The sequence below is a fragment of the Paramormyrops kingsleyae genome, chromosome 24 (assembly GCF_048594095.1).
Source record: "Paramormyrops kingsleyae isolate MSU_618 chromosome 24, PKINGS_0.4, whole genome shotgun sequence".
NCBI classification, from domain to species: Eukaryota; Metazoa; Chordata; class Actinopteri; order Osteoglossiformes; family Mormyridae; genus Paramormyrops; species Paramormyrops kingsleyae.
The window spans coordinates 1,263,954-1,291,349 of record NC_132820.1 but is presented as its reverse complement, the minus strand read 5'-3'; the positions used below and the strand labels follow the sequence as shown (position 1 = coordinate 1,291,349).

Sequence of the window (27,396 nt, the reverse complement as noted above, 5' to 3'; positions counted from 1 at the left end):
GAGCTGAAAGTGAAAAAAGCCTGATCTTAATTTAGCTGACGGGACGATGCCGTCAACTCCAGAGGGTTGAAACGCAGATATTGTGGATAAACCAGGTAAAAAGACATCAGTCGTGTGGTGATACTTTGGCGGTTTAAAGAAGCTTAAGACACACAACAGACTGGTGCTGTGTTTGTAACTGTAAAACATGTGCCGACTAAAACTGGAAATACTACAAACTTATTTCACGCCTTGAAGCATCGTGATCCAGTGGGACATACAGAATGCAGGCGCTTACAGTCACAGACACCAGCAAGCAGTGCTGCAACTTTCAGTCGCGTCTCATGTTGATTCAAAACAGGATACAAAGTTTTATTTATCAATATGAAGCGGGTGGCAACCAAACCCACCCTCTATGACAAGCAGCGAGGCCGTCAGAGAAAAACCCCAGCAATACCGTACTACTGGCGTATCACTGGTGTCACACCTTAGAGGTGTCAATGTTAATGCATTAAAGATTGTGATTGATCTGGAAGCCTTAATGTGCTATTTTGTTTTTAATGCAATTAACCCTCTGGAGTCGGCGATCTTGCCAAACCGACTAAACCACCAGAAAAGCCAGCTCCATCACAGGACTGACCCTGAACAAACTCATCAGGAAGGCCAGCTCCATCACAGGACTGACCCTGAACAAACCCATCAGGAAGGCCAGCTCCATCACAGGACTGACCCTGAACAAACTCATCAGGAAGGCCAGCTCCATCACAGGACTGACCCTGAACAAACCCATCAGGAAGGCCAGCTCCATCACAGGACTGACCCTGAACAAACTCATCAGGAAGGCCAGCTCCATCACAGGACTGACCCTGAACAAACCCATCAGGAAGACCAGCTCCATTACAGGACTGACCCTGAACAGACTCATCAGGAAGACCAGCTCCATTACAGGACTGACCCTGAACAAACTCATCAGGAAGACCAGCTCCATCACAGGACAGACCCTGAACAAACCCATCAGGAAGACCAGCTCCATCACAGGACTGACCCTGAACAAACTCATCAGGAAGACCAGCTCCATCACAGGACTGACCCTGAACAGACTCATCAGGAAGACCAGCTCCATCACAGGACTGACCCTGAACAGACTCGTCAGGAAGACCAGCTCCGTCACAGGACAGACCCTGAATAAACCCATCAGGAAGACCAGCTCCATCACAGGACTGACCCTGAACAGACTCATCGGGAAGACCAGCTCCGTCACAGGACAGACCCTGAACAGACTCATCAGGAAGACCAGCTCCATCACAGGACTGACCCTGAACAAACCCATCAGGAAGGCCAACTCCGTCACAGGACTGACCCTGAACAAACCCATCAGGAAGACCAGCTCCGTCACAGGACTGACCCTGAACAAACCCATCAGGACGACCAGCTCCATCACAGGACTGATCCTGAATAAACCCATCAGGAAGACCAGCTCCATCACAGGACAGACCCTGAACAAACCCATCAGGAAGGCCAGCTCCATCACAGGACTGACCCTGAACAAACCCATCAGGAAGGCCAGCTTCATCACAGGACTGACCCTGAACAAACCCATCAGGACGACCAGCTCCATCACAGGACTGATCCTGAATAAACCCATCAGGAAGACCAGCTCCGTCACAGGACAGACCCTGAACAAACCCATCAGGAAGGCCAGCTCCATCACAGGACTGACCCTGAATAAACCCATCAGGAAGACCAGCTCCATCACAGGACTGACCCTGAACAGACTCATCGGGAAGACCAGCTCCGTCACAGGACAGACCCTGAACAGACTCATCAGGAAGACCAGCTCCATCACAGGACTGACCCTGAACAAACCCATCAGGAAGGCCAACTCCGTCACAGGACTGACCCTGAACAAACCCATCAGGAAGACCAGCTCCGTCACAGGACTGACCCTGAACAAACCCATCAGGACGACCAGCTCCATCACAGGACTGATCCTGAATAAACCCATCAGGAAGACCAGCTCCGTCACAGGACAGACCCTGAACAAACCCATCAGGAAGGCCAGCTCCATCACAGGACTGACCCTGAACAAACTCATCAGGAGGGCCATCTCCATCACAGGATTGACCCTGGACCTACTGGAGGCAGTAGTGGAGAAGAGGATGGTGGCAAAACTCAAGAACATCATTCTTGCCATCCACTCCAAGGGGTGCTATCTTGGAGCACTTTCACTGATGGTGGGCTAAGAAGTCTGCATACTGTATATACTGTATTTGTCAGTCGACACATACAGTCGTGGTTGGTGCATGAATACAGCAATGATATTCCACCAGAATTGAGGAACAATTGTACATGCATAGTCGACATGTCCAGACTCACAAAAAGTACAATAGACCCAAAATCCAGGCTGCACACACATGTGCATGACAAGATTTACCTCACTCGTACTGTGTGCAAACTGTAAGAAATCAATTGTTTGATTCTTTTGTTTCTGATAAAGTAACAGGACAACCCAGCGAGCCTTTAACTGGCTGTTGTTGGTGGTCTAGTGGTTAGGATGTTTGTTTCTAGACCAAGCGATCATGGGTTTGAGTCCCACCTCTGACACTACCACCAGTGGACTTGGGTCCCTGAGCAAGACCCTTAACACCAACTTGCTCCAGAGGGACTGTCCCTGAATTTAGAATAAATGGAAATAGCTCTGGATACAAGCATCTGCAAAATGCTGTAAATATAAACAGGCCCCAGTCCATTAAACATGTTAAAACTGAGGCTGTATTCTAAGCATGATCTGAGTGAACTTCTTATTGAAACAGAAACATCCATCTCAGAAGAAGACAGCAGCTGTGTACAGGTCAGCCTGCTTTTCCAGCTATACGCAGATAATTGAAATATGAAATGCAATTTTCACTTAACTAACTTCCAATTCCATTATTAGCAGTAATCCTCATCCTCAGATGAAGTTTATATCAAATAAAGACATAACTTCTGTTTAAATTTTCAAAAGATAGGATTTGTGAAAGTTAAAAAAGATGCATTCTTTAAAAAGCTATTTTCTTCATAGCCTGTGTGCCTGTATGCCTTTTGACTGACTGTGTGATTGTTTTAAACAGTGTTTGTTTAAATGCACATTTACCTTTGATCTGTATGAAAAGGTCCCTCTCTGAATTTGAGTGGGGGCTCCATTGACCTGTCACTCTTCATGGAAACACAGCTGGGTGCAGGTGAGCCTGCTCTCTCCATCAGGACACTGTGGGCAGAGAGAGGAAACAAACCCTCATTATATAAATATAATTCATGTAATGTGGGCAGCATCACATTAAATCTTTGGTAAATTTTCAGTAAAGTCTCAAAAATGACAGGATTTGTGATTAGTTAAAAAGATACATTCTTTAAAGGTATTTTCCTCATAGCTTGTATGTGCCTGTATGCCTTTTAGAGTGTTTTAAATGGTGTTTGTTTAAATGTTTAAATTCACCTCTGATCTGTATGAAAAGGTCCCTTTCTGAAGTTGAGTGGGGGCTGCATTGACCTGTCACTCTTCATGGAAACACAGCTGGGTACAGGGGAGTCTGCTCTCTCCATCAGGACACTGTGGACAGAGAGTGGAAACAAACCGTCATTATATAAATATAATTAATGTAATGTGGGCAGCATCACATTAAACCTTCAGTTGATCAGTCTTCTGCTTAACCAGCCGTGAAGCTCTTCATGCAAACAGACTTTTAGCTTTAATGTGAAATAAACTGTCTCATATAAAGTTAATATTCCTGTATGAAAGGTTTAGTTATCACTGTAACAGCCTCTGTCACTAGACTTGGCTGCTGTTCCTCTTTCCCAGTTAGTTTGTATCTGTATTTGTTCTCTACAGCGTTACAGTATGTGGTCATTTAGGGTAGGAGGGATGATGTGATGGTTCCCTCTAAAATAGAAGAACTGGCTGATTTTGGAGGAAAGAAAGGAAATGCTGAGGTATTTTATTATTAAACTACAAATATTAATGTGCCCCCCAGCCTTAGCTAGGAACCCTGTTTACTTTTACCTTATGGCCTAACTATAGACCCACAGACACATGCATGCTAGTGGACTGTAACACTGTTACCTCTCAGGCCCCTTTGTCTTACACCCCACAGGGGGGGTCATTGCAGACACAGCTCCTCTCTCCTTATACCCCACAGGGGGGGTCATTTCAGAAGCAGGTTCCTCCATTTTGGTGCTGACCCACAGCAGATGATTCCTACTGGGGTCTCTGTGAACATGAAGGGTAAACAGACACATACAAATACAATATCTAACAATCAACACTTTTACGTTGAACTGGACGTTACTGGAATAACAATGTCACGCTAACAGTTATCGCCAGTTTTTTTCTTAAGAAAACGCCACACAGCCGCAGAACTTAATCTACTTTATTCCCGTAGTGTCACACGCTCTATGTTCGGCAGCGCTGCATTTCAGGTGAACTCAAGTCATTAAAACATTCTATATAAACGTGTTACTTTGTCGAATGTTAAGCGAATTATTCCATAATGTTTACTCCAGGCGATTATTTATAGTGTATCGAATTACATTAAACGTCTAATTATACTGAGAAGTATTAAATCCCAGCATGTGTGTTAAACAGGGGCAGATTTAAGGGGCGGCCACCGCAAATCAAAACAATAAAAAACAAAATTTGGATTATTTTATTTTCTAAGCAGATTCACAGAACAGGCACGGTGCGGTGCCCCCCCTCCCCCCATAAGTATAACTGCCCCCCGCAACAGCCCCCCCAATCAAAATTTTCTGCCGACGCCGCAGGTTAAACACACATTTTATTATTAATTGTATCTGCTGACTATAATCTTACCTTGCAATACAAAATATCTTTTTCCAGCGTCTTATTCGTGTTCCTTACTGACGTGGCGACTCTGGCTTTAAATCTTTCACTTTCATTTACAGATTAATGTTCGACCTGGGGGGGGGAACCTGCCCTCCGGTAACTGACTGGCTGCACCTGGAGGGGCGGAGGAATGTCGCTTAAAGGACACTGAGACAGATGGGAGGGGCAGTACGGAATAGGAAGCCCGGGTGTTTAACACAGCGCCCCCCCTTTTCACTGGCTGCCGGTTCGCAGTGGGGGACACGGTGTGGCTGTCGCCGATATCAGGGCGGCCGCGGGTGAAGGATGGGTGAGGCAGGAGCGGGGGGGGTAAATGTGTAGGGAAGACGGGGTTCCGTGTTGGCGGCAGGACTGGCAGCGGGGCGGGTCCAGCTGTGACGCCGGGGCTTGCGGTGGGTGCGGCGGCACAGCGGGGCGGATCCTCTCCCTTCGCTGGAAGAGGACGGGGTGGCTGGTGCTGCCTCCCTCCAGGGCAGTAAGCTAGTGATGGGAAGTTCGGCTCTTTTCAGAGAGCCGGCTCTTGTGGCACGGCTCCCAAAGAAGAGCCGGCTCTTTCGGCTCCCAAACGGTTCTTAACGTTTCATGGGCAATGGTGGCTTGATGGTTAGGACAGCGCACTTGTAATTGAAAGATTGCAGGTTCAAATCCCCCACCAGCAAATCACCACTGAGGTACTCTGATCAAAGTACCGTCCCCAAGCACTGCTCCCCGGGCGCTGAATTAGCTGTGCCCTGCTATGTCACGAAAGTCGCATATGGGTGAAATGCAGAGGTCGTATTTTGTTGTTGCGCACTGTGTGCTGTGGTGTGTTGACACTGATCACTTCTAATCTGTAGCCTCATATTTTAGCCTAACTTGGCAAATATGAACGCTTTGTGTGTTGATAAACCCTTTTGCATTTAGTGTTTTTAAGAGAAGCCTTATAATTCCCTAGTTTTGTGTATTTATTTTCTTACAAAAGCAGGCATTCTTACTTTTGTTTAATATTTTAATCAAACTTTTAACTTTAAGACAAAAACAAATGAACAAAACACTGCAAACAAATCCACAGAACAGAAACAGAACCAAACTCAGTAACCAAACGGTATGTCCTCAGTGCAGGTTGACATTCAGAAAAACCAAATGCCTCAGCTTGGATGGGCTGATGCGGTTTCTCCTCTCAGTTAGTATCTGCCCTGTTTTTGAGAAGACTCTCTCCGAAGGAACAGATGCTGCCGCGATGCACAGTCTCCCCTCCATCACCTTCCCCAGGTGTGGGAAGACTGAGGCCTTGGCCTGCCACCAGCTCAGTGGGTCTTCTCCACGTTGGATGAGGGGCTCCTCAAGATAGCATCGCATCTCCATTATAACATCAGCTGTAGTATTTCTCTCTGCAGCACCTCCTGCAGCTCTTCCATCAAAGAGCCTCCACACATCACTAGTCTGTGGCTCCTCCTCCACTTGGCCCTCTAATGGTGGAGCTGGCTGGCTGCTGGGCTGCATTTCGCCGCTGCGGCAGTTATTCTCTGAAGTGCCTCCTCAGTAGCTCTGCTGTCACTGAATACAAGCTTTTTAAGCCTAGGATCCAGTGATGTGGTTTCTGAGAGGACAGTGCTGAACTGCATATGCAGATATTTTCGGTCCATTGATGAGGGCCAGGGTGGAGATGATGGCATCTTTTGTTTCAAGAATGCGTTTCAACATATAAAATGTTGAGTTCCACCTGCTGGCACACTCTTGTTTGGGATTTCATTCATTGCATTCATTGCATCATGTTCAATGCATTCATTTTTAGGGACGGTATTTTTCTACTGGGTAGAGTGTACATGGGATTTAAGGCTTTGACAAAACTTTTAAAACCTTTTTCCTCCACAATGGAAAAGGGCTGGAAATCAGTGGCAATCATTTTAGCCATTTTAACTCCTCATCAATACTGTGCTGTTTGGCTGGGGTCGTCTGCTTTGGTATAAACTGACTTATTTTGCTTTGAGTTGCAGTAAGAAAGGTTATACTTGAATGACTAGTAGCTGCTGCAGCAGCAGTTGTTGTTGGTTTGGGACCAGACCCCCCAGGGTCAGTAGACGTTGAGCCAGCTTGCCCTCTCTCCCCCAACTGCACTGTGGGATGGACAGTTCTGATGTGTCTGTGCAGGTTTGTGGTGGAACCTGCTCTTGCTGTTATTTTCATTTTACAGTGAAGACGCTCTGCTCTGCTATTCCCAGTGTCTTTACACTGCAGCCAGATGCTGCTTCGTTTACGGCTGTCAGTCATATTTACGTTTTTGCGACGCACCCACACTCTCCTTCTCTTAGAGCCGATGCTTTTCGCATGACACATCACTATAGTCTGAATACCCTGCAGCAGCAGATGACCAATCAGGTGGGTTTTCACTCTACCATCATTATACGATTATACAGTGACTGCTCCAGCTCCTGCAAGACAATGTCTACATAAACAGGAAATGTTCCATAAAATTCATACAATAATTTGTGCCCATATTTTCTGTGCAAATTTGCTGCACGTGCAGAATAAACTGTGCAAACAGTCTATGCTAGCAAACACTGCCAGTCCATCTGTCTGTCATGTCCCGATCGTGCCGCTCCTCCTGTGTGCCACGCCCCCTCGTTAACCACATGTGGAATCCCCATGTTACCAGCTGTCTCTAGTCTTGTTTAATTGAGTCTGTGTATTTAAGCACTTCCCAGTTAGTCTTTCCCTAGTCTTGTCATTAACGTCTTGAAGTCACTAATGTTTCTCTGTGCTCCCGATTATGTCATCCCTTTAATAAACCTTGTATCATTCACTTATATTCCTGGACTCCTGCGCTTGTCTCCCCGCCGTGCTTCCACCAAGTTGTGACACTGTCCCTGAGAATTTTGTTCTGGTGTGGATTAACCACTAACTGTAGGTGCCTGTACAAAAACGACAGAAAGGCTGATTAAAACAAAAATAAGATATTTATTTAATAATTCACTTGAAATATGTCACAAAGTGTCCCAGGTAAAAGAGAAAGAAAATATCTTTAATAGAAACAGAAAATACTGTGAGTGTCATGCTGGTAAGCGGAGAAGGAGTAAATTCACAATAATTGACAAAGGAACAGAGCACAGGCAGGTAAATACATACACAGATAACAAGGTTTACATGTTGGGCAGGTGTGAATCATTACAAATAACCAAATACTAGAGACAAGGAACAACAAGGAGCAGATGAGCTGGTGACTGACAATAACTACTAACTCAAATATTAAGGAAGGGATGGTCAGCGACACCTGCTGGCCAAACATAAACACGACAGGCCAGACAGGACAGGGTGGGGACTGGGACCAAGAAACAAACACCAGACAGGACAACCATGAGGACCCAATGACAGGGACAGCTGGACTAGGTTGTGAAACAACAGGGGGAGCTGGTGCTGATCAACCTGACAAACATTTACAAAACGCCAGTGGGAACAGGGACCAGGAACCATACAAGACCAGACATCAGTGAGACCCAGTGACCAGGAAAGATGCATTAAAGCAAAGGGGAATCAGGACAGAGACATGGGGCATAAGACACCAAACCAGGGGAATAAGAATGGGAAACGCCTCTGGGAACAGGACCTGGGCACTTAGGCAGTATGGATCAGGGAGGGAGGACGGACCAAGGGAATATCACTGCGAGGCAGAAAAGCAGTTTATATACAGTCAGTCTAATCTCCTGTCTGACTTTCTGCTTTTCCTCCTGGCCAGTGAACTATCAAAGCATGTTTATGTCAATGAGTGGACTATTTAGGTTGTTTCAGTTCAGAGTCTTTGTAGTGAGTCCAAAGGTATCTTGCCCATGGCCTCTGCAACAACGGAGTACTGAGTGTAACCTTGTCTGCAAACCAGGTCTACATAATGCACAAGGCAGTGTGTGAAGAAGCAAATGTGCTGCATTACATCATCTCCCGCTTCAGAGACCCCTGACACATACCTACCCTGCATTACATCATCTCCCACTTCAGAGACCCCTGACACATACCTACCCTACATTACATCATCTCCCGCTTCAGAGACCCCTGACACACACCTACCCTGCATTACATCATCTCCCGCTTCAGAGACCCCTGACGCACACCTACCCTGCATTACATCATCTCCCGCTTCAGAGACCCCTTGACGCATACCTACCCTGCATTACATCATCTCCCGCTTCAGAGACCCCTGACGCACACCTACCCTGCATTACATCATCTCCCGCTTCAGAGACCCCTGACGCACACCTACCCTGCATTACATCATCTCCCGCTTCAGAGACCCCTGACGCACACCTACCCTGCATTACATCATCTCCCGCTTCAGAGACCCCTGACGCACACCTACCCTGCATTACATCATCTCCCGCTTCAGAGACCCCTGACGCACACCTACCCTGCATTACATCATCTCCCGCTTCAGAGACCCCTGACGCACACCTACCCTGCATTACATCATCTCCCGCTTCAGAGACCCCTGACGCACACCTACCCTGCATTACATCATCTCCCACTTCAGAGACCCCTGACACATACCTACCCTGCATTACATCATCTCCCGCTTCAGAGACCCCTGACACATACCGACCCTGCATTACATCATCTCCCGCTTCAGAGACCCCTGACACATACCTACCCTGCATTACATCATCTCCCGCTTCAGAGACCCCTGACACATACCTACCACCTGACACTGTGTCTCTGCTGGATAGACTGTCAGATTCTCCAGTGATGTCAAAGCAAATCAGTGTGGACAGTGAAAGACCCAGTACTGTCACTGGTACAGAGGTATGTGATGCAGGACTGGAAAACTGAAAATGAAATCTCCATATGGCAGAGAAACGCCAGACGTGAAGGAGAGGTTAATGAAAACAAAGTGGTGATACAGACAAACCGGTCTGACACGTCCATCAGTGTCAGGTGTGCAGGAATTCAGGCGAGGCGGGATGTGAGCAGACTGGGCGTGACGGAATGGAGGCTTAACTGACACAACAGTAACTTACTGCCTGCTGTGCTGCATTGTTATTACCGTCCATATGTGAAAAGACAGGACATCCGTGTAAATTCAAAGCAGCTGAATACTGTCCAGTTTATGCTGGCGGCTGGTTTTAGTCGGTCTGAGATGGCTTGAGATGGTCTTAGGTGACCATGTCCCAGCACTTGCTGGTTTAGCTGGGTGGGCTGTGGAAGCCGTCGGGTATTATTGTTACGGACGCGGGGCATGGTGCAGGCAGGGAAAGGAAGGTGACAATCCCCTTGCGGTTCTGAGACAAACAGAGGTTTACAAAACAAAACCAGAACATTAAGGGAAACTACAAGATAAAAGGGACCATGAGGGGTCATGAACCAAACAGGGAAAGATACTGAATTAACTAACAATCACGAAACAAAGTACAACTAAGAAACTAAGCAAAAACACAGGGAATAGACCTGGGGGGTATTTTTCGTACGTGGATTACTGGTTTAGCCGGATGTAATTGTGACGATTTGGCATGACCCTGGATCTGTCGGTTTTTCGAAACTCTTGCTGGGTGTGTTGTCATGGCAGCACATCCAAATCCTCAAACCTGCTCGGAGCTGGTTTGTTCTGTGTAAACAAGGATGCAACACCAGAATGTTCAATTTGATTTCCAACATGCCACAGTGAGGGGAGGGGGGAGGAGCCGGGTCTGTGGTGTACTGGCCTTTAACAGCTCCTGTTCGTGCTCCACCCAGAGCAGGTGGGTGAGGTTCTCCATCTGCTGCTATCTTAGCATCTCTCCAGTTCTGCTCCGTTACTCACAGATTGATCTCCTCTCCATGACTCTTACCAGCGATCAGCAAAGCCTTCCCCTCTCCCCTGTGCTGTAAATACTGCAGCACATCCTACTGTCCCTCTGCTTGTGAGGGAATCCTTTTCCTATGGATACTGTACTCATGAGATTTGTATCATTTCACTGTGCCTGTGTCGTGTGACTGTGCACTGTTGCATACAGTATTTTAGAACATAATGTGAACATAATGTGAAAAACAAAACTAGTGTAATGATTACACATTGATCAGTGGGAGTGAAACAAGGCTAGGAGGGCCTGATTAAAATAAATTTTAAGAAGATAAGTTTTAAAAATTAGTTCTGTTGCCCAGGCTAATACTGGTCACTACTTTGTATTGCCTGGGAAATTGGTCTCGACCTCCCCGAGTCTCCAGACTACATAAAGAAATGAACAATTAATTACTCAAGGCCTGGTGTTTGGGTCCTAAATGCTAATAATAATTTAATATACCTAATTATATAAAATACCTGGCATTAAAGTTTGGTGTTTGGGGGTTGGGGCGGGGGGTGCTGCGGCGGGGGGCGGTGGTGCCCCCCTGGGTGTTGGTGCCTGGCCTGATGCCCGCTGCCCTGCGGCGTATCACCTATTACCCCACGCCCCCCCCCAGCCCGCATCCACCTACACCACACATAAGTACTGGGGGGTGATCAGCTATTCACCCCCCATCTCTTTTAACTACACTTTAGACGCCACACCAAAGACATCACACCACACAGAGGGAAGGGGGGGGGGATGATTAGCCACTCACCCCCCCCCCCCTCATTATTTTAACTGCATTTCAGACATACATCCATGTCAAACCACTCTGTCACATAGGGCCTTGGAGGGCGGGGGGAGCTGTGCAGGTCCTGGGTCGGCTGCTTCGGCTGCCCGCAGCTGGACTGCGCAGCTCCCTTCCCCTCTATTTTAACTCCACTTTAGACACTGAGGGTTTTGGGGGGGCCGGTGGGGGAGGACAAGAGCTCTGGCTGGTCTGCATCTGTGGGGCGCTGCCGGGGTGCCCGCTCGCCTGTGATCTGGGGGGGTGGGGAACATCCTCTGGGGTCGTCCACTGGGCAAGTCCAGGGCATCTGCTGCCGGGCCTCAAAGACGAGCAGGTGTGTCTGAGTGTGTGTATGTGTGTCTGCATGGATCTGTGAGTCTGCATGTTTGTCCTGGAACGGGGGGGCACGTGGATGATGGGGTGGTGCGGGAGCGGTAGTGAGGGGATTTGGGGGAGGGAGGGTTGGGGGGGATCTGGGCTTGGGGGAGGGGGGGTCGGGGTAGCCAGGGGCGGGGGTGCCTGGTGACTCTCAGGGTGTCTCCCTGGTCCCCCAGGTGGGGGTTCTTGGGGGGGTGCAGGTCTGTCCGGAGCTGGCGGGGCCCCCGGGGGGGTCGATGTGCTGCCGCCTGTGGCCGTGGGGCTCCTGGCTCGTGCTCGCCGGTGGGGGGCGCCCGGTGCCTCCCCCCTCTGCCTCCTTGGGTGGACGCGCAGCCCTCCGGTGGTGGGGGGCCCGGGTGCCTGGCCGCTGTGTGGCGGCTGAGTCCATAACGCTCGGGGCTCTCCTGGCCGTCTGGGGGCCCCGGGGCGGCGTGGTTGTGGCCTCGCACACTCATTGGGAATCATTCCATGTTAACCTGCACACTCATACATACACACACACACACATATACACACACGCACACACGTATATATACACACACGCACACACACATATACACACACGCACACACAAGAGAGCCCAGGGCTTTCTTGCCCTATTTTATCCCTCTCTCCTCCTTGTCTGGGTGTGTGTGTGTGTGTGTGTGTGTGTGTGTGTGGCCTCCATCCTTTCTTCTCAGATGCAGATACTGGTGTGGCGATATCCAGACTGTGTTCCTGTTGGTCTGCTTATGTATCTTTTTCTTTGGTATTAATGTATTTAACTCCAGAAGCAGATACTGGCACAAGCATATTCCCTGTCATAACGGTACCATTGGTTTCTTTGTATACTTTTTATGCACCTGGATCTTATTTTTCAGATACAGCAGATGGTGTGATGATACAATGTCCAGCAGTAAGATGCAGAAGCTGTCCTTTTGTTACTCTCTCCTTTTGTTACTCTGTCCTTTTGTTACTCTCTCCTTTTGTTACTCTTTCCTTTTGCTCTACTTTTTCTTAAGTTGTCATGTATTATTTTTCTTTCCCTGTCTCTCTCTGTCTGACCCCACCCCCCCTTTTTTATGATTTTTTTGTGTATTTATTTATTTATTTTTCTTCTTCTCCCTCTCCTCTTTCTCTCCCTCCTCTCTTCCTCTTTCTATCTCTTCTACCTCAGTTAACTTTCCCTGTCGGCTCCGGCTTCATGCCGCAATAATCTAAAGCGGTGAATAAAGAGTATATCTCAAGTAACAAGAGGAGCTTAATCCGAAGCTCCACTTGGCAAAATCAAAGTGTCGGCACAATAAAGCACCCAGACTAACATCCTGCTTGCTAAACTGCCGACATGACAGGGGTTAAAAAATAAAAAAAGAGATGCCTGAGTGATTAGGTGTCCAAAGCCTGTGAGATACTGGCATCATATCCAAGGTGCCCCATCGCGGGGACCCAGATAAACAGCTTTTGGAAATGGATTCATGCATTTGATCTAACTCAGTACAGAAAATCACCTCCATACATCCAGACAGGACATCAAGGGCCGTGCTGCGTTTAATCGTAAGCTTGTTAAGGTATAGAGGCCTTCATAAATGTCGAGTTTAGCAAGAACAATGAGGTCAATCCTCTTTGAAAGCTGCCAAATGGGAAATCATGTTGGATTATTGAACCAGATATACAGTAATAATGGCTTAAACACGTTGATCTATCAATCTATTTTATAATAATACACTGGTCCTTTCTGAATAACCCCTCACTCTGTTGAATACAGTGATCTGATGCCCATTGCTAATGTATGAGCTGCAGCACTTGTTACACACTCACAGGATGATAATTCATTGCATGGAGATTTCGGTTCACTTACATTTCCTTCATATTGTGTGTGTAAGTGCTATAACCAGAGGAAACATGATAATCTACTCAAACATGTCTAGGTCTGATTTAGACATGGAGCCAAGGCAAGAGAAAATGTTATTTACTGATTTTCAAAGTGTTCTCTCATCAGTAACACTTTACCTGAGGGGCACAAATAATGTAGTATTATGCTGTTACTTATGTATTAATTAACCACAAACTAAGTCTTAGTGATCAGCTTGATTTTGTCCGTAAATATGGCCGCTGCACACACTGAATCTGACCACTGCGGTCGCCGGGCAGGAAACGGCAACATCACGTTCATCTCACACACATATCTCACACCAGCCTCACCCATGTGGACAGTAGTAATGGGAATTATGTAAGGCTGCTGTTTGTGGATCACAGCTCAGCCTTCAACACCATCGTCCCATTTAGGCTGTTCACCAAACTGGGGGACCTGGGTCTGAACTCCCAGCTGTGCAGGTGGGTGTTGGATTTCCTCACTGGTAGACCTCAGACAGTGAGAGTGGGACCCCGTGTGTCCAACACCATCACCATCAGCACTGGAGCTCCTCAAGGGTGTGTTCTGAGCCCCCTGCTCTACACGCTCTACACCTACGACTGCGTCGCCTCCAACAGCTCCAACACCATTGTGAAGTTTGCGGACGACACAGTGGTAATTGGACTCATCACCAACAACGATGAGTCGGCCTACTTGAGGGAGGTGGAGAACCTGTCGGTATGGTGTAGGTCCAACTGCCTCAGTCAGAAAGTCAGCAAAACTAAAGAGCTGATAGTGGACTACAGCAAGAAGAAGCAGCGCTCCTTCTCACCGCTCCAGATCAACAGTGTTCCAGTGGAGAGGGTTGATAACATCAAGTACCTTGGGGTTCTGCTCACTGAGGACCTCACTTGGCATTCACATGTCAGCACTCTGGTCACCTGGGCGAGGAGGCGGCTGCACCACCTGAGGCAGCTGAGGAGATTTAGGGTCACTCCAGTGATCCTAAAAACCTTCTACTCAGCTGCTGTGGAGAGCATCCTGACCATGAACATTACGGTATGGTTTGGGAGCTGTTCTCTAAAGGAGCACAAAGCCCTGCAGAGGGTGATCAGGGCAGCCGAGCGTCGTATCAGATCTCCTCTGCCCTCCCTGCTGGACACCTACAAAAAACGCTTCAGGTCCAGAGGTACTAAGATAATTAAGGACTCCTTACACCCTGCAAACTGTCTGTTCCGCAGGCTGAACTCAGGCAGACGGTTCCGTTGCCTGATGTCCAGGACAGAGAGACTCAGGAAGAGTTTTTTCCCCGCAGACCATAAGGCTTCTCAATTCAAACTAATTCTGGTCCTTCTGTACACTACGTATGTTTGTACTGGAATTCACATACACTGCACATGTTCACTTTACTGCACAAATAACTTTAGTCTGTACATCACCTCGCCATTGCACTACACTTTAGATTGTATATTTGGATTGTATATTTAGATTATATACTTGATTTGATAGATTGTATTTATATATTGTAATTTTCTTTTTTACTCCCACTTCTTACCTTTTTTCTTCTATTTCTGCACAGCCAAACAGGGCGACATACATTTCACTGCATGTTGTACTGTATGTGACAAATAAACCTCTTGAATCTTGAATCTCAAACGGTTAAGTGCTGAACTTCAGCGGCGCGATTTCTGTTCCTGCAAAATATATGGATGATTTATGGCTCATAAAATTCTTGTTTTTTTATTAGGAAAGAATGCAAATGACTGCTAATTACAAATTGGCATAAAACAAAGCGTGCCGTTAAAATTTTATAAATATGATTATAATCTAATTCTGAATCTCTTTTATTGAGTAATCTATGCTTTGTCTTCACCTAGTGGCCTCCCTGAAAAGTACACATTGTCTCCGGAAGGATCGCTTGTTCTGTGAATTAACGTGTTCAGTGGATGTCAGAAATATGGCAGCAGCTTGATAAAGAGACATTATAACTGACTACAGTCACTGTATAGAATGTTATTTTGTGCAATAGATAATGAATCCAATGGCGGATTGCTTAATGGATGTCTGAGGATATTCTTACATGTCTGTTATTAATAATAATGCATGTAGGTAAATTTATTGGCTTTTGCTTATCGGAGACAATGGATAGAGTATCTATGTATCAATTTCTCTGTGTTAGGCACGTGTGGGGGGTACCATTTACAGTGGGGGGGGTAAGGGTACCTGTGCACCTGCCCCTTCTGACCGACGGGGGTGATGCCAGACCTTCTACAGTGGGGGGGGCATGGGCACCTGCCCCTTCTGTCCGACGGGGGCAATGCCAGACCTTCTACAGTGGGGGGGGCATGGGCACCTGCCCCTTCTGTCCGACGGGGGCGATGCCAGACATTTTACAGTGGGGGGGGCATGGGCACCTGCCCCTTCTGTCCGACGGGGGCGATGCCAGACCTTCTACAGTGGGGGGGGCATGGGCACCTGCCCCTTCTGTCTGACGGGGGCGATGCCAGACCTTCTACAGTGTTTGGGGGGGGGGGGGGTGCATGGGCACCTGCCCCTTCTGTCTGACGGAAAATTAATAATAATTTTGTTTACTTTAATCCACTGAACAAGAGCAGTAACAGGATATAATTATATTTCCCTGTGTTTTTTGTTTCTGTTATGTCTCCAGTTAAATGATCATTATTTACACTGATTTACTCTCATTGTGTCAGTAGTAAAGTGAATTTATTTAATTTAATCCACCAGACTGTGGTTTCATTATGTGACTCAGTTATGCTTTGGGTGACGCTGAAGCAGGACATTAATAGGACAGAACAGAAAGCCTTTATTGTCATTGTACAGGGAGGAGATACAGTAAATAGGCATAAATATATAAAATGTACATATACAGGGGAGGGGGAAAGCCCCCCCCCCACTCATCAGGATTATATTTAGTTACATTTTATTCAGAGAGAAAAACGTATTTTTGTCAAACATACATTTCAGAGTAAAAAGGATTATAAAGGTTAAAAATCAGAGATTTTACCTTTTTGCCAGGAGAACCAGCAACACGTCACAGTGACACTGAGGAGTTTATAACATAAAACCCTGGATAGAGGAGCTCAGTGAATGAGGAGGTGAATCTGTACAGGGGGGTCAGTCCATCAGAGGAGACTCTGTAGAAGGACAGAGCACCAGCCCCCCAGTCCAGATACACTCCTACTCTGCGGGAGCCTGAGGGCTTTATGGGTATGAGAGTCTGTTTATTATTGTGACAGACAGAGTAACTGTCAGGATCACAGTACAGACTCCATGACTTGTTATTGAATCCAAGCTGACTGTCACTCTCTCCTTTCCTCCTGATCCCTTTATAAGTCACTCCTATCAGGGCTTCATATCCATCCCACTCAGCCTCCCAGTAACAGCGGCCAGTCAGACTCTCTCTGCACAGAACTTGGGGGCAGCAGTCAAATCTCTCTGGATGATCAGGATATGGCTGCTCTGCCCCCCATGTCACCTTCCTGTTCCCCCCTGACAGAGACAGGGATCTTTGTGCTGTGTTGGGGTCCAGCGTCAGCTGGCAGGAGTCTGTAGGCAGGAGGGAGAATTATTAATACCATCAGGCAGCCTGTACTTTATGTTTCTGTACAATATAAAAACAGCACAGCTTCCCCGAACGAAGCGGGAACTGAAGTTTATGAAATAGCTCAGTAAATGTCGGACGGCGCGCGACGCCGGCGGGAAGAGCCGCCAAAATGCGGCGCGAGCTAAACTAACAGCTTAATTACGGGTAAATAAAATTACAAAGCAGCGACATTCATCAGACATATTCACCACAAGCATATTTACCACAAAACGGCACCAGATATTAATACTAAAAGTCAGTGTATTTACTTTACAGACGAACTTCCTTCTACCCGCTAAAGCCGGGACACACCGGCCGCCTCGCTGCTCTCTGTATTTCTACCTGTATTTACCTTTGAAAATGATAGAATATATAAGTAATATTATTACATATTTAAAGTGATATTTAATAAAGGTTTGGACCTGGATTCTGATACAAACGCCTCCGAAGACGATTCCGGCGCCGGAGTTACGCTCCATGAGGATCCAGTTTTTGCAGCGATTGTCTGACATGGTCTTTAGTCACAGTAAAGACGCTCTGAATGCATTTCACATGCATCGGCTTATTTCCGTGAAGCGTGTCATACTGTATCTACTGATCCGGGAGAAACACTGCGGTGTCAAGCGGGGCGGAATAGGTGCCGCGCGGTCAGCAAACTAATGATAATACCGTCTACAAACCATCAATGAAAGCGGATTAAACTACACAGATCGTGCATCATGAAAAACAGAAAAAAATTACTCAGAAAAACAGGATGGTTATTTCATTAATTCGGAAAAAACAGAATTGATTATTTTTCAGACGAATGCAATACGCTTCCGTAGAGAACCACTTACCGCGCGCGTGACTCTAGATGCGGTGCCGCTGCCGCGAGCAGTGTTGCCAACTATTTTCAATGGAAAGTAGCTAAAGTCTGCTCGAAAAGTCGCCAAATGTCGCTAGATGACGTCATGCGTATATTTGAATATTAATGACGTAATTACGTCGTATTTGCATTCTGCGTGTTTTCCCTAATCCTTCCTCACGTGTCCAATATAAAACTATCAAATACATTACATATTTTCTGTCAGACAACATTTATATTATACGTATATATGTTTTTTATGTGTATATGAGTTTAATAAGTTTAATGAAGTTTATCGTTGTGTATGAGTAAGTAGAATCACGTACAGTCAATCAGATGTAGCTCAGTAAACGATCTCAGACGAGTTCAGAAACTGGAATGAACTTAAGCTCTGTAACAGTGAGTAATATAAGTGCATCAGAAGAAAAAATAAATAAATAAGAAAAAATAAGAAGAAACGGTCAAATTAAATAGTTTTATTTCAAGCAAAGGAGAAGCAGGTAAGTGATTGGTCCGTGGCAACACCGTTTGCACATGCGCAGCTCATTCACATCTATGTCAGGTGCCGTGCGGTCACGGGAATATGCTGCTCCTTTCAGCCGGAGCTAGCGCTCACTGATCAGAGCAGACACAGGGAGATGAGTAGCTGTACCGGGAAAGCAAGACCTCGCGCTTACAGGACAGTACTGGCGACATTTGGAAAGTTGCTAAGGTTTGTCCAAAAGTCGCTAGATTTCATTTGTCGCTAGGCGCTTTTTTGAAAAAAAGTCGTCAAGGGGGTCTGAAAAGTCGCTAAATCTAGCGACAAAGTCGCTAAGTTGGCAACACTGGCCGCGAGGCGTTGGCCCCGAAATTTCGCCCAGGCACGTGGCCGCTCTAATCTGTTAAATTATATTTTTCGCCGCACATCCAGTGTGTCCCGGGCGGAAATTTCTTTTAGCACCGTGGTTCGTGAAATCTTATTAAAATTCATAAGAAGCGTTACATGATTGGCTGGCTCATTAATATTTATGAGAGGAGCACTACCTGATGGGTCAGTTAACATCGATATGTGTCGCCTGTTTTTTTCTGTCTAAGCCTCTAAGGCATTCCCTGGCCAATCGGGAATATTCTCTCATGAATATTAAAGAGTGTTCCAGAACCACCCTGTAAAAATGCAAATTCACATCTCACACTGGAGGAGAGAGCCTGGTATCACTGCCTATGGGTGCCGTCTTAGGACAATACTAACGAATCTCACACAGGAAACACATACACTCACGGCATGTGCAAAAAGAACGAATGCAAAGGATTCTTTTTTGTGAAAAAGAATATTTTTTAACCATATTACGCTCCAACACAAACACAAAGATGATATAAGCAGTTATAAAGTATTTGTAAAAAAAAATATATATTTTTTTACGTATAAATGAATGAATAGTGTTTTGGTGATGATTTTGATGTTTTGTTTTTCTCATTTGGATGTTGTCTAAAATGACACACATAGAAACTCACCTAAACACAAACATGGAAATCCATCTACATACAGTGCAGAAAACACACTCAACACAACAACTGTGTGAATACAACCATAACATAGTATTGATGGTATTATTAATAAAAACCTGCAAACACACTTACATTTCTGTAAGCCTGGTCTGTTCCTGCACTCTCCACTGTGGTCCACACTGTAGGAGAAGCAGAATGACATAGTACTGCTGTATCCATTTATTTATTGGTGCCTCTTCTTCACATACATGCATAAATATCTGTAGCATGTCAGACACACACTCTGTACTCACTTCAGCTTCTCCAGTTTACAGCTGGGTTTCTCCAGTACAGCAGAGAGCAGCTTCACTCCTGAGTCTCCTGGGTGATTGTAGCTCAGATCCAGCTCTCTCAGGTGTGAGGGGTTTGACCTCAGAGCTGAAGCCAGGGAAGAACAGCCTTCTTCTGTGACTCTACAGCCTGACAGCCTGCAGAGAGACAGAAAAAAACTCTCAGATAACTAAGATAATGTCATTATTACAAGTATGACTTTCAAGTAAATGTGACTACTTTCATACAATGTGAGTTCTTTCAATATTTACAGTTAAAAGTGTGGAATACCCAGTAACATTGACCTTAGGATCCCCAGTTTAGGGTGGAATACCCAGTAATACTGAGTTCAGTATCTCCAGTTTACAGTGTGGAATTCCCAGTAACTGACCTCAGTATCTCCAGTTTACAGTGGGAATCCCCCAGTTCAGCAGAGAGCAGCTTCACTCCTGAATCCTGCAGGTCATTGTCACTCAGGTCCAGCTCTCTCAGGTGTGAGGAGTTTGATCTGAGAGCTGAAGCCAGCACCTCACAGCATTTCTCTGTGAGTTCACACCGGTCCACCCTTAGGAAAATGAAACACTTATAAAACCACCTTACGCATTGGTACTCTGTATGTGAGCCATCACTGCCATCACAGAAGAGATTTTGTAAAACAATGAATTTATTGTACAGTATATAAAAAGCATATTTAAGTTCTAAACTGCAACATAACTGTCACTTTCCTTTGTCTATTAGCTCTGCTGAACAACACAAACCATGTGCTAAGAACGACTGGCTTCCTGCTTTACTGCTTAGTTATTTCTAACATGGTTTACAGCTGATTAGTTTGTGGGAAATAAGGAAGTAGGAGAAGAACAAAGAAGCTGTTTGTGTTTGTTTATTATGTTGTTGCTTAAGTGCATTATGGGTCGTCCTGCCAAACTTCTTTTTGGGAAACACATTTTCTGTAGCAGGGAAATTATTGTTAACAAAAATACAATTGAAAGAATTGAAACAGCAGTGATCGGCTCTCAGCCATAAAAGTATAGCGTTAGATCAGTGGGTAACACTTGAGGGAGGTTATCCATGACAGTATGGTATTAGATCAGTGGGTAACGCTTGAGGGAGGTTATCCATGACAGTATGGTGTTAGATCAGTGGGTAACGCTTGAGGGAGGTTATCCACGACAGTATGGTGTTAGATCAGTGGGTAACGCTTGAGGGAGGTTATCCACGACAGTATGGTGTTAGATCAGTGGGTAACGCTTGAGGGAGGTTATCCATGACAGTATGGTGTTAGATCAGTGGGTAACGCATGAGGGAGGTTATCCATGACAGTATGGTGTTAGATCAGTGGGTTCTTCTTGGAGACCTTGGATGGGTAGCTGGAAGGCACAGCCTGGCCAATCTGAACCCGAGTGCTGCTCCGTTATTGGACTCCTGTGTGAACCACAGTCTGTCCATAGCGAACACCGTGTTCAGCATAAGGGTGTTTATAAGGCACCAGGCACCAGAGCACCCAGGCCGCAGCTCGATGGTCGACTATGTGATCATATCTTATGGCTGTGGCACTTTGTCACTTATAATATTCGTTCTTAAATGTTTCATGTTCTTTTAATTATGTTTATTTTCTGATTTTTTCTTACACTTTTACTTTGTCTATTTTTACTTTATACAGTTTATTTTTTATATTTTCCGGAAAGCACTTTGAATGACCTTGGTGTATGAACATGTGCTAGACAAAGAAACTTGACTTGAACTGACATTAAATGTTCACTCTCTACTCACTTCAGCTTCTCCAGTTTACAGCTGGGATCCTCCAGTACAGCAGAGAGCAGCTTCACTCCTGAGTCTCCTGGGTGATTGTAGCTCAGATCCAGCTCTCTCAGGTGTGAGGGGTTTGACCTCAGAGCTGAAGCCAGGGAAGAACAGCCTTCTTCTGTGACTCTACAGCCTGACAGCCTGCAGAGAGACAGAAAAAAACTCTCAGATAACTAAGATAATGTCATTATTACAAGTATGACTTTCAAGTAAATGTGAGTACTTTCATACAATGTGAGTTCTTTCAATATTTACAGTTAAAAGTGTGGAATACCCAGTAACATTGACCTTCCCCAGTTTACGGTGGAATACCTAGTAATACTGAGTTCAGTATCTCCAGTTTACATTGTGGAATTCCCAGTAACTGACCTCAGTATCTCCAGTTTACAGTGGGAATCCCCCAGTTCAGCAGAGAGCATCTTCACTCCTGAATCCTGCAGGTCATTGTCACTCAGGTCCAGCTCTCTCAGGTGTGAGGAGTTTGATCTGAGAGCTGAAGCCAGCACCTCACAGCATTTATCTGTGAGTTCACACTGGTCCACCCTTAGGAAAATGAAACACTTATAAAACCACCTTTCGCATTGGTACTCTGTATGTGAGCCATCACTGGCATCACAGAAGAGATTTTGTAAAACAATGAATTTATTGTACAGTATATAAAAAGCATATTTAAGTTCTAAACTGCAACATAACTGTCACCTTCCTTTGTCTATTAGCTCTGCTGAGCAACACAAACCATGTGCTAAGAACGACTGGCTTCCTGCTTTACTGCTTAGTTATTTCTAACATGGTTTACAGCTGATTAGTTTGTGGGAAATAAGGAAGTAGGAGAAGAACAAAGAAGCTGTTTGTGTTTGTTTATTATGTTGTTGCTTAAGTGCATTATGGGTCGTCCTGCCAAACTTCTTTTTGGGAAACACATTTTCTGTAGCAGGGAAATTATTGTTAACAAAAATACAATTGAAAGAATTGAAACAGCAGTGATCGGCTCTCAGCCATAAAAGTATAGCGTTAGATCAGTGGGTAACACTTGAGGGAGGTTATCCATGACAGTATGGTATTAGATCAGTGGGTAACGCTTGAGGGAGGTTATCCATGACAGTATGGTGTTAGATCAGTGGGTAACGCTTGAGGGAGGTTATCCACGACAGTATGGTGTTAGATCAGTGGGTAACGCTTGAGGGAGGTTATCCACGACAGTATGGTGTTAGATCAGTGGGTAACGCTTGAGGGAGGTTATCCACGACAGTATGGTGTTAGATCAGTGGGTAACGCTTGAGGGAGGTTATCCACGACAGTATGGTGTTAGATCAGTGGGTAACGCTTGAGGGAGGTTATCCACGACAGTATGGTGTTAGATCAGTGGGTAACGCTTGAGGAAGGTTATCCATGACAGTATGGTGTTAGATCAGTGGGTAACGCATGAGGGAGGTTATCCATGACAGTATGGTGTTAGATCAGTGGGTTCTTCTTGGAGACCTTGGATGGGTAGCTGGAAGGCACAGCCTGGCCAATCTGAACCCGAGTGCTGCTCCGTTATTGGACTCCTGTGTGAACCACAGTCTGTCCATAGCGAACACCGTGTTCAGCATAAGGATGTTTATAAGGCACCAGGCACCAGTGCACTCAGGCTAGAGCTCGATGGTCGACTATGTGATCATATCTTATGGCTGTGGCACTTTGTCACTTATAATATCTGTTCTTAAATGTTTCATGTTCTTTTAATTATGTTTATTTTCACATTTTTCTTTGTCTATTTTTACATTATACAGTTTATTTTTTATATTTTCCGGAAAGCACTTTGAATGACCTTGGTGTATGAACATGTGCTAGACAAAGAAACTTGACTTGAACTGACATTAAATGTTCACTCTCTACTCACTTCAGCTTCTCCAGTTTACAGCTGGGATCCTCCAGTACAGCAGAGAGCAGCTTCACTCCTGAGTCTCCTGGGTGATTGTAGCTCAGATCCAGCTCTCTCAGGTGTGAGGGGTTTGACCTCAGAGCTGAAACCAGGGAAGAACAGCCTTCTTCTGTGACTCTACAGCCTGACAGCCTGCAGAGAGATGGACAAAAAATCTCAGATAAATAAGATCACCTCACCAAAACAAGTGTGACTTTAAAGTAAATGTAACTACTTTCATACAAAGCGACTCCTTTCAATAATTAGTTAAAAGTGTGGATTACCCAGTAATACTGACCTCAGTATCTCCGGTTTACAGTGTGAATCCCCCAGTCCAGCAGAGAGCAGCATCACTCCTGAATCCTGCAGGTAATTGTTACTCAGGTCCAGCTCTCTCAGGTGTGAGGAGTTTGATCTGAGAGCTGAAGCCAGCACCTCACAGCATTTCTCTGTGAGATTACAGCTGTCCAACCTGGAAAAGAAAACATTTTAAGACACAACTTACACATAGTTAATGGTACTCTGTATTATTAACGATGCGTGTGAAAATTATATATGAATCTTCCCGTATTCATAACATATTCAGACCAATGAAACAGCTTCCACTGCAGTCATCAGCCATCGTTCTGCCAGGTTTCCCCAAAGTAGGGCTGGATATTGAACTTCGGTACTTTTGTGGTACCGACCAAACTGTTCTGATCCTATCGAGGTTCGAAAATTTATTCTCTTTCGGTGCTAAATTCCGATACCGAAACACTATCTCAGCACCTGTGAGCTAATAAGCATGCAGCATACTCACGTAAAGATTTAAAGGCGCTGCTGATTGGCTGTCTAATGTAACATCACACAAACATATTATAGAGGAGAAAAGTGCATCCAGAGACAAACCTGGGAACCGGTTCCCATGTCTGTTGTTGTTTTTGTTTTTCACATAATGTAAATAATGCCTAAGAATCAAAAGTGTGGCTTCACATGTTTCCAGACTGCGACCATTTAGCTGCATTTTGTGACCATTATTGGAGACAGTGTGACTACATTTTATGACTATAGGCGCCCCTGTACCTGTGCCCTCATTTACAGTATGCCCGAATATCCCACCATATAGTTTCATTTTAAATTTAAAATAATGTTAATCTGTTACTGCCTGACTAGCTGTGTCATCACATCCTCAGCCAGGAGCAGCTGAGGCCAGCAGAGGGCGCCAGTGAGCAGTCAGAGACAGCAGTCTTCTGGAAGCTCCCAGCTCTGGGCTCCATCACCTGGACACACCTGCTGACAGTAACATTCACATACCATGTCTGTGGGGCTGGTGTGTGGCTCAGCAGGCTAAGCCTCTGTGTCTGTGGTTGGAGGATCGCTGGTTAGAGACTCAGCAGAACAGTCACATGTCTGTGGGCCCTTGATCGAGGCCCTTAACCCCCAGCTCCATGGCTGCTGGATGTCAGCTGACCCTGTGCTGTGACCCTAAGCTTGGTGTCACCTGTAAATGTGTCCGTGTCTCTCATGGAGAGTGAGAAGAGAAGCACTCCAATGTACATGTTCTTGTGCAAATAAAGGATCATTTCACTCATAAACCCCCCAGATAAAGACCCTCTTTGTTTCTATAGCAGGTCAGGATGCACACTGGATGGTCATGGAAATGTCACTTTCTGTTTTTTTACTACATCACTACCCTCAGTCATTATAAAATCTGGGTTCCAGATTACCAAAAAAAACAAATCAATCCCAGGTATTAATTCATGAGGAGAAATAAAATGTATATTTTACATATTTTAAACAATGTTAATCTGTTACTGTCAGACAAGATACGTTTTCACATCCTCACTTACAGAGCTGTCCTAGATGTCTTGACCACAGGCAGCAGCCTCCAATGCTCCTTATCTGATCTGACGAATTTCTTCAGATCAAACACATCCAGCTCCTCATCTGACATCAGTAACACAAAGGCCAGAGCTGAATACTGTGCAGGTGAGAGGTCTTCTGCTGAAAGACGTCCTGAATTCAGGTATCTTTGTACTTCCTCTACTAGGGAATTGTCACCCAGCTCATTCAGACAGTGGAACAGGTTGATGGTCCTTTCTGGAGATAAATTCTCCTTTATTTTCCTCTTGATGTATTGAGCTGTTTCTTTAATGTCATGTGAGCTGGTTCCTGTCTCTCCCAGTAGCCTTTGTAACAGAGTCTTACTGGAGTCTGTTGAGAGGCCCAGGAGGAAGCGGAGGTAGAGGTCCAAGTGTCCATTCTTGCTCTTTAATGCCTGATCCACTGAGGTCTTCAGCAGGTCAGCTGATGAGTTTGACAGAAACTTGCATAAAGCAGCGAGATACTCCTGGATGCTCAGATGCACAAAGCAGTACACCTTCTCCTGATACAACCCATATTCCTCCTTAAAGACTTCTGTACACACTCCAGAGAAAACTGAAGCTTCACTGACATCAATGTCATTCCCTGTCAGATCTTGCTCATAAAATATGAGATTGCCTTTCTCAAGGTTGTCAAAAGCCAGTTTACCCAGTTTTAAAAGGAATTTCTTGCTGTATTTCTTAAGCTTGGTTTCACAGTTTTTCATGTACTTGTCATTTTTTAAACCTGTCTGAAAGATCAGGAAGTGTGTGTACATTTCAGTCAGAGTCCTTGGAATTTCTCCCCTGTCAGTTTCACTAAAAAGCCTCTTAAGGACAGTGGCTGAAATCCAGCAGAACACAGGTATGTGGCACATGATGAAGAGGCTCCTTGATGATTTCACATGTGTGATAATCCTGCTGGCCAGGCTCTGATCACTGAATCTCCTCCTGAAATACTCCTCCTTCTGGGCATCACTGAACCCTCGTATCTCTGTCACCTGGTGGATGCACTCAGGAGGTATCTGATTGGCTGCTGCTGGCCGGGAGGTTATCCAGAGGAGAGCGGATGGGAGCAGATTCCCCTTAATGAGGTTAGTCAACAGCACATCCATGTTTTCTTTGTTACATCAAACCAGCTCTCATTGTTCTGAAAATCTAGAGGAAGGCGACACTCATCCAGACCATCAAAGATGAACAAGACTTTGTGCCTAAACAGCTCAGTGGATTCAAATGATTTCAGTTCTGGGACCAAGTGGTGAAGCAGTTCAATCAGACTGTATTCATCCTTAATCAAATTCAGGTTGCGGAAAGGAAGAGCAAATATGAAGTGAACATCCTGGTTTGCTTTTCCATCCACCCAGTCGAGAATAAATTTCTGCACAGAGACTGTTTTCCCGATACCTGCCACCCCTTTAGTGAGTACAGTTCTGATAGGTGTCTCACGCCCACATAAGGGTTTAAATATATCATTGCACTTGACTGTAGTATCTTCTGTTCGCCTTTTCTTGGATGCTGTTTCAATCTGTCTCACTTCATGTTCATCATTGACTCCTCCAGTCCCACCTTCAGTTATGTAGAGTTCTGTGTAAATCTCATTGAGAAGTGTTGGCTGTCCTTCCTTAGCTTTCCCTTCAAATACACACTTACATTTCTGCTTCAGGGTCCCTTTGATTCTGTGCTGACATTGTAACAGAAGATGCCCTGAAATGAAATGAGAGGTAAATGCACAGACTTTTCAAAAAACACATTTTTTACTAATATGAGCAAAACTAAATCAAATTAAATTAAATGATAAACTGAAATGTAATACATGTTTTTTTCCATCCATCCATCCATCCATCATCTTCCGCTTGTCCGGGGTTCGGGTCGCGGGGGTAGCAGCTTCAGTAGAGGCACCCAGGCCTCCCTCTCCCCAGCTAACCCCACCAGCTCCTCGGGGGGGACACCGAGGCGTTCCCAGGCCAGCCGAGAGATATAAT

General features: G+C 45.5%; 3 protein-coding genes and 1 long non-coding RNA gene across 4 annotated transcripts in view; all 4 read right to left on the bottom strand.

Moving 5' to 3' along the window:
• Nucleotides 1-27,396, bottom strand: part of LOC111840966 (NACHT, LRR and PYD domains-containing protein 6-like) — a 136,975-nt gene that overhangs the window by 29,867 nt on the left and 79,712 nt on the right. The window contains exons 9-12 of the mRNA XM_072706480.1: nucleotides 23,553-23,726; nucleotides 22,040-22,213; nucleotides 21,638-21,811; nucleotides 19,691-19,737 (exon numbers count right to left, since the gene is read on the bottom strand). Of these exons, the coding sequence (XP_072562581.1) occupies nucleotides 19,691-19,737; nucleotides 21,638-21,811; nucleotides 22,040-22,213; nucleotides 23,553-23,726 (569 nt within the window). The remainder of the gene's footprint in view (nucleotides 1-19,690; nucleotides 19,738-21,637; nucleotides 21,812-22,039; nucleotides 22,214-23,552; nucleotides 23,727-27,396) is intronic.
• LOC140582250 (protein NLRC3-like) overlaps nucleotides 1-27,396 on the bottom strand; it is a 113,105-nt gene that overhangs the window by 42,340 nt on the left and 43,369 nt on the right. Inside the window, exon 4 of the mRNA XM_072706484.1 lies at nucleotides 3,113-3,226. Coding sequence (XP_072562585.1) covers nucleotides 3,113-3,226 — 114 coding nt within the window. The remainder of the gene's footprint in view (nucleotides 1-3,112; nucleotides 3,227-27,396) is intronic.
• Nucleotides 16,427-17,751, bottom strand: LOC140582255 (uncharacterized). The gene is made up of 2 exons (XR_011985181.1): nucleotides 17,649-17,751; nucleotides 16,427-17,189 (listed from the first exon to the last, which is right to left on the bottom strand). It is a non-coding gene; the product is annotated as an uncharacterized lncRNA (long non-coding RNA).
• Nucleotides 23,841-26,529, bottom strand: LOC140582471 (protein NLRC3-like). The gene is made up of 2 exons (XM_072706862.1): nucleotides 25,403-26,529; nucleotides 23,841-24,045 (listed from the first exon to the last, which is right to left on the bottom strand). The coding sequence occupies exons 1-2, from the start codon at nucleotides 26,527-26,529 to the stop codon at nucleotides 23,841-23,843; spliced, it is 1,332 nt and encodes a 443-aa protein (XP_072562963.1).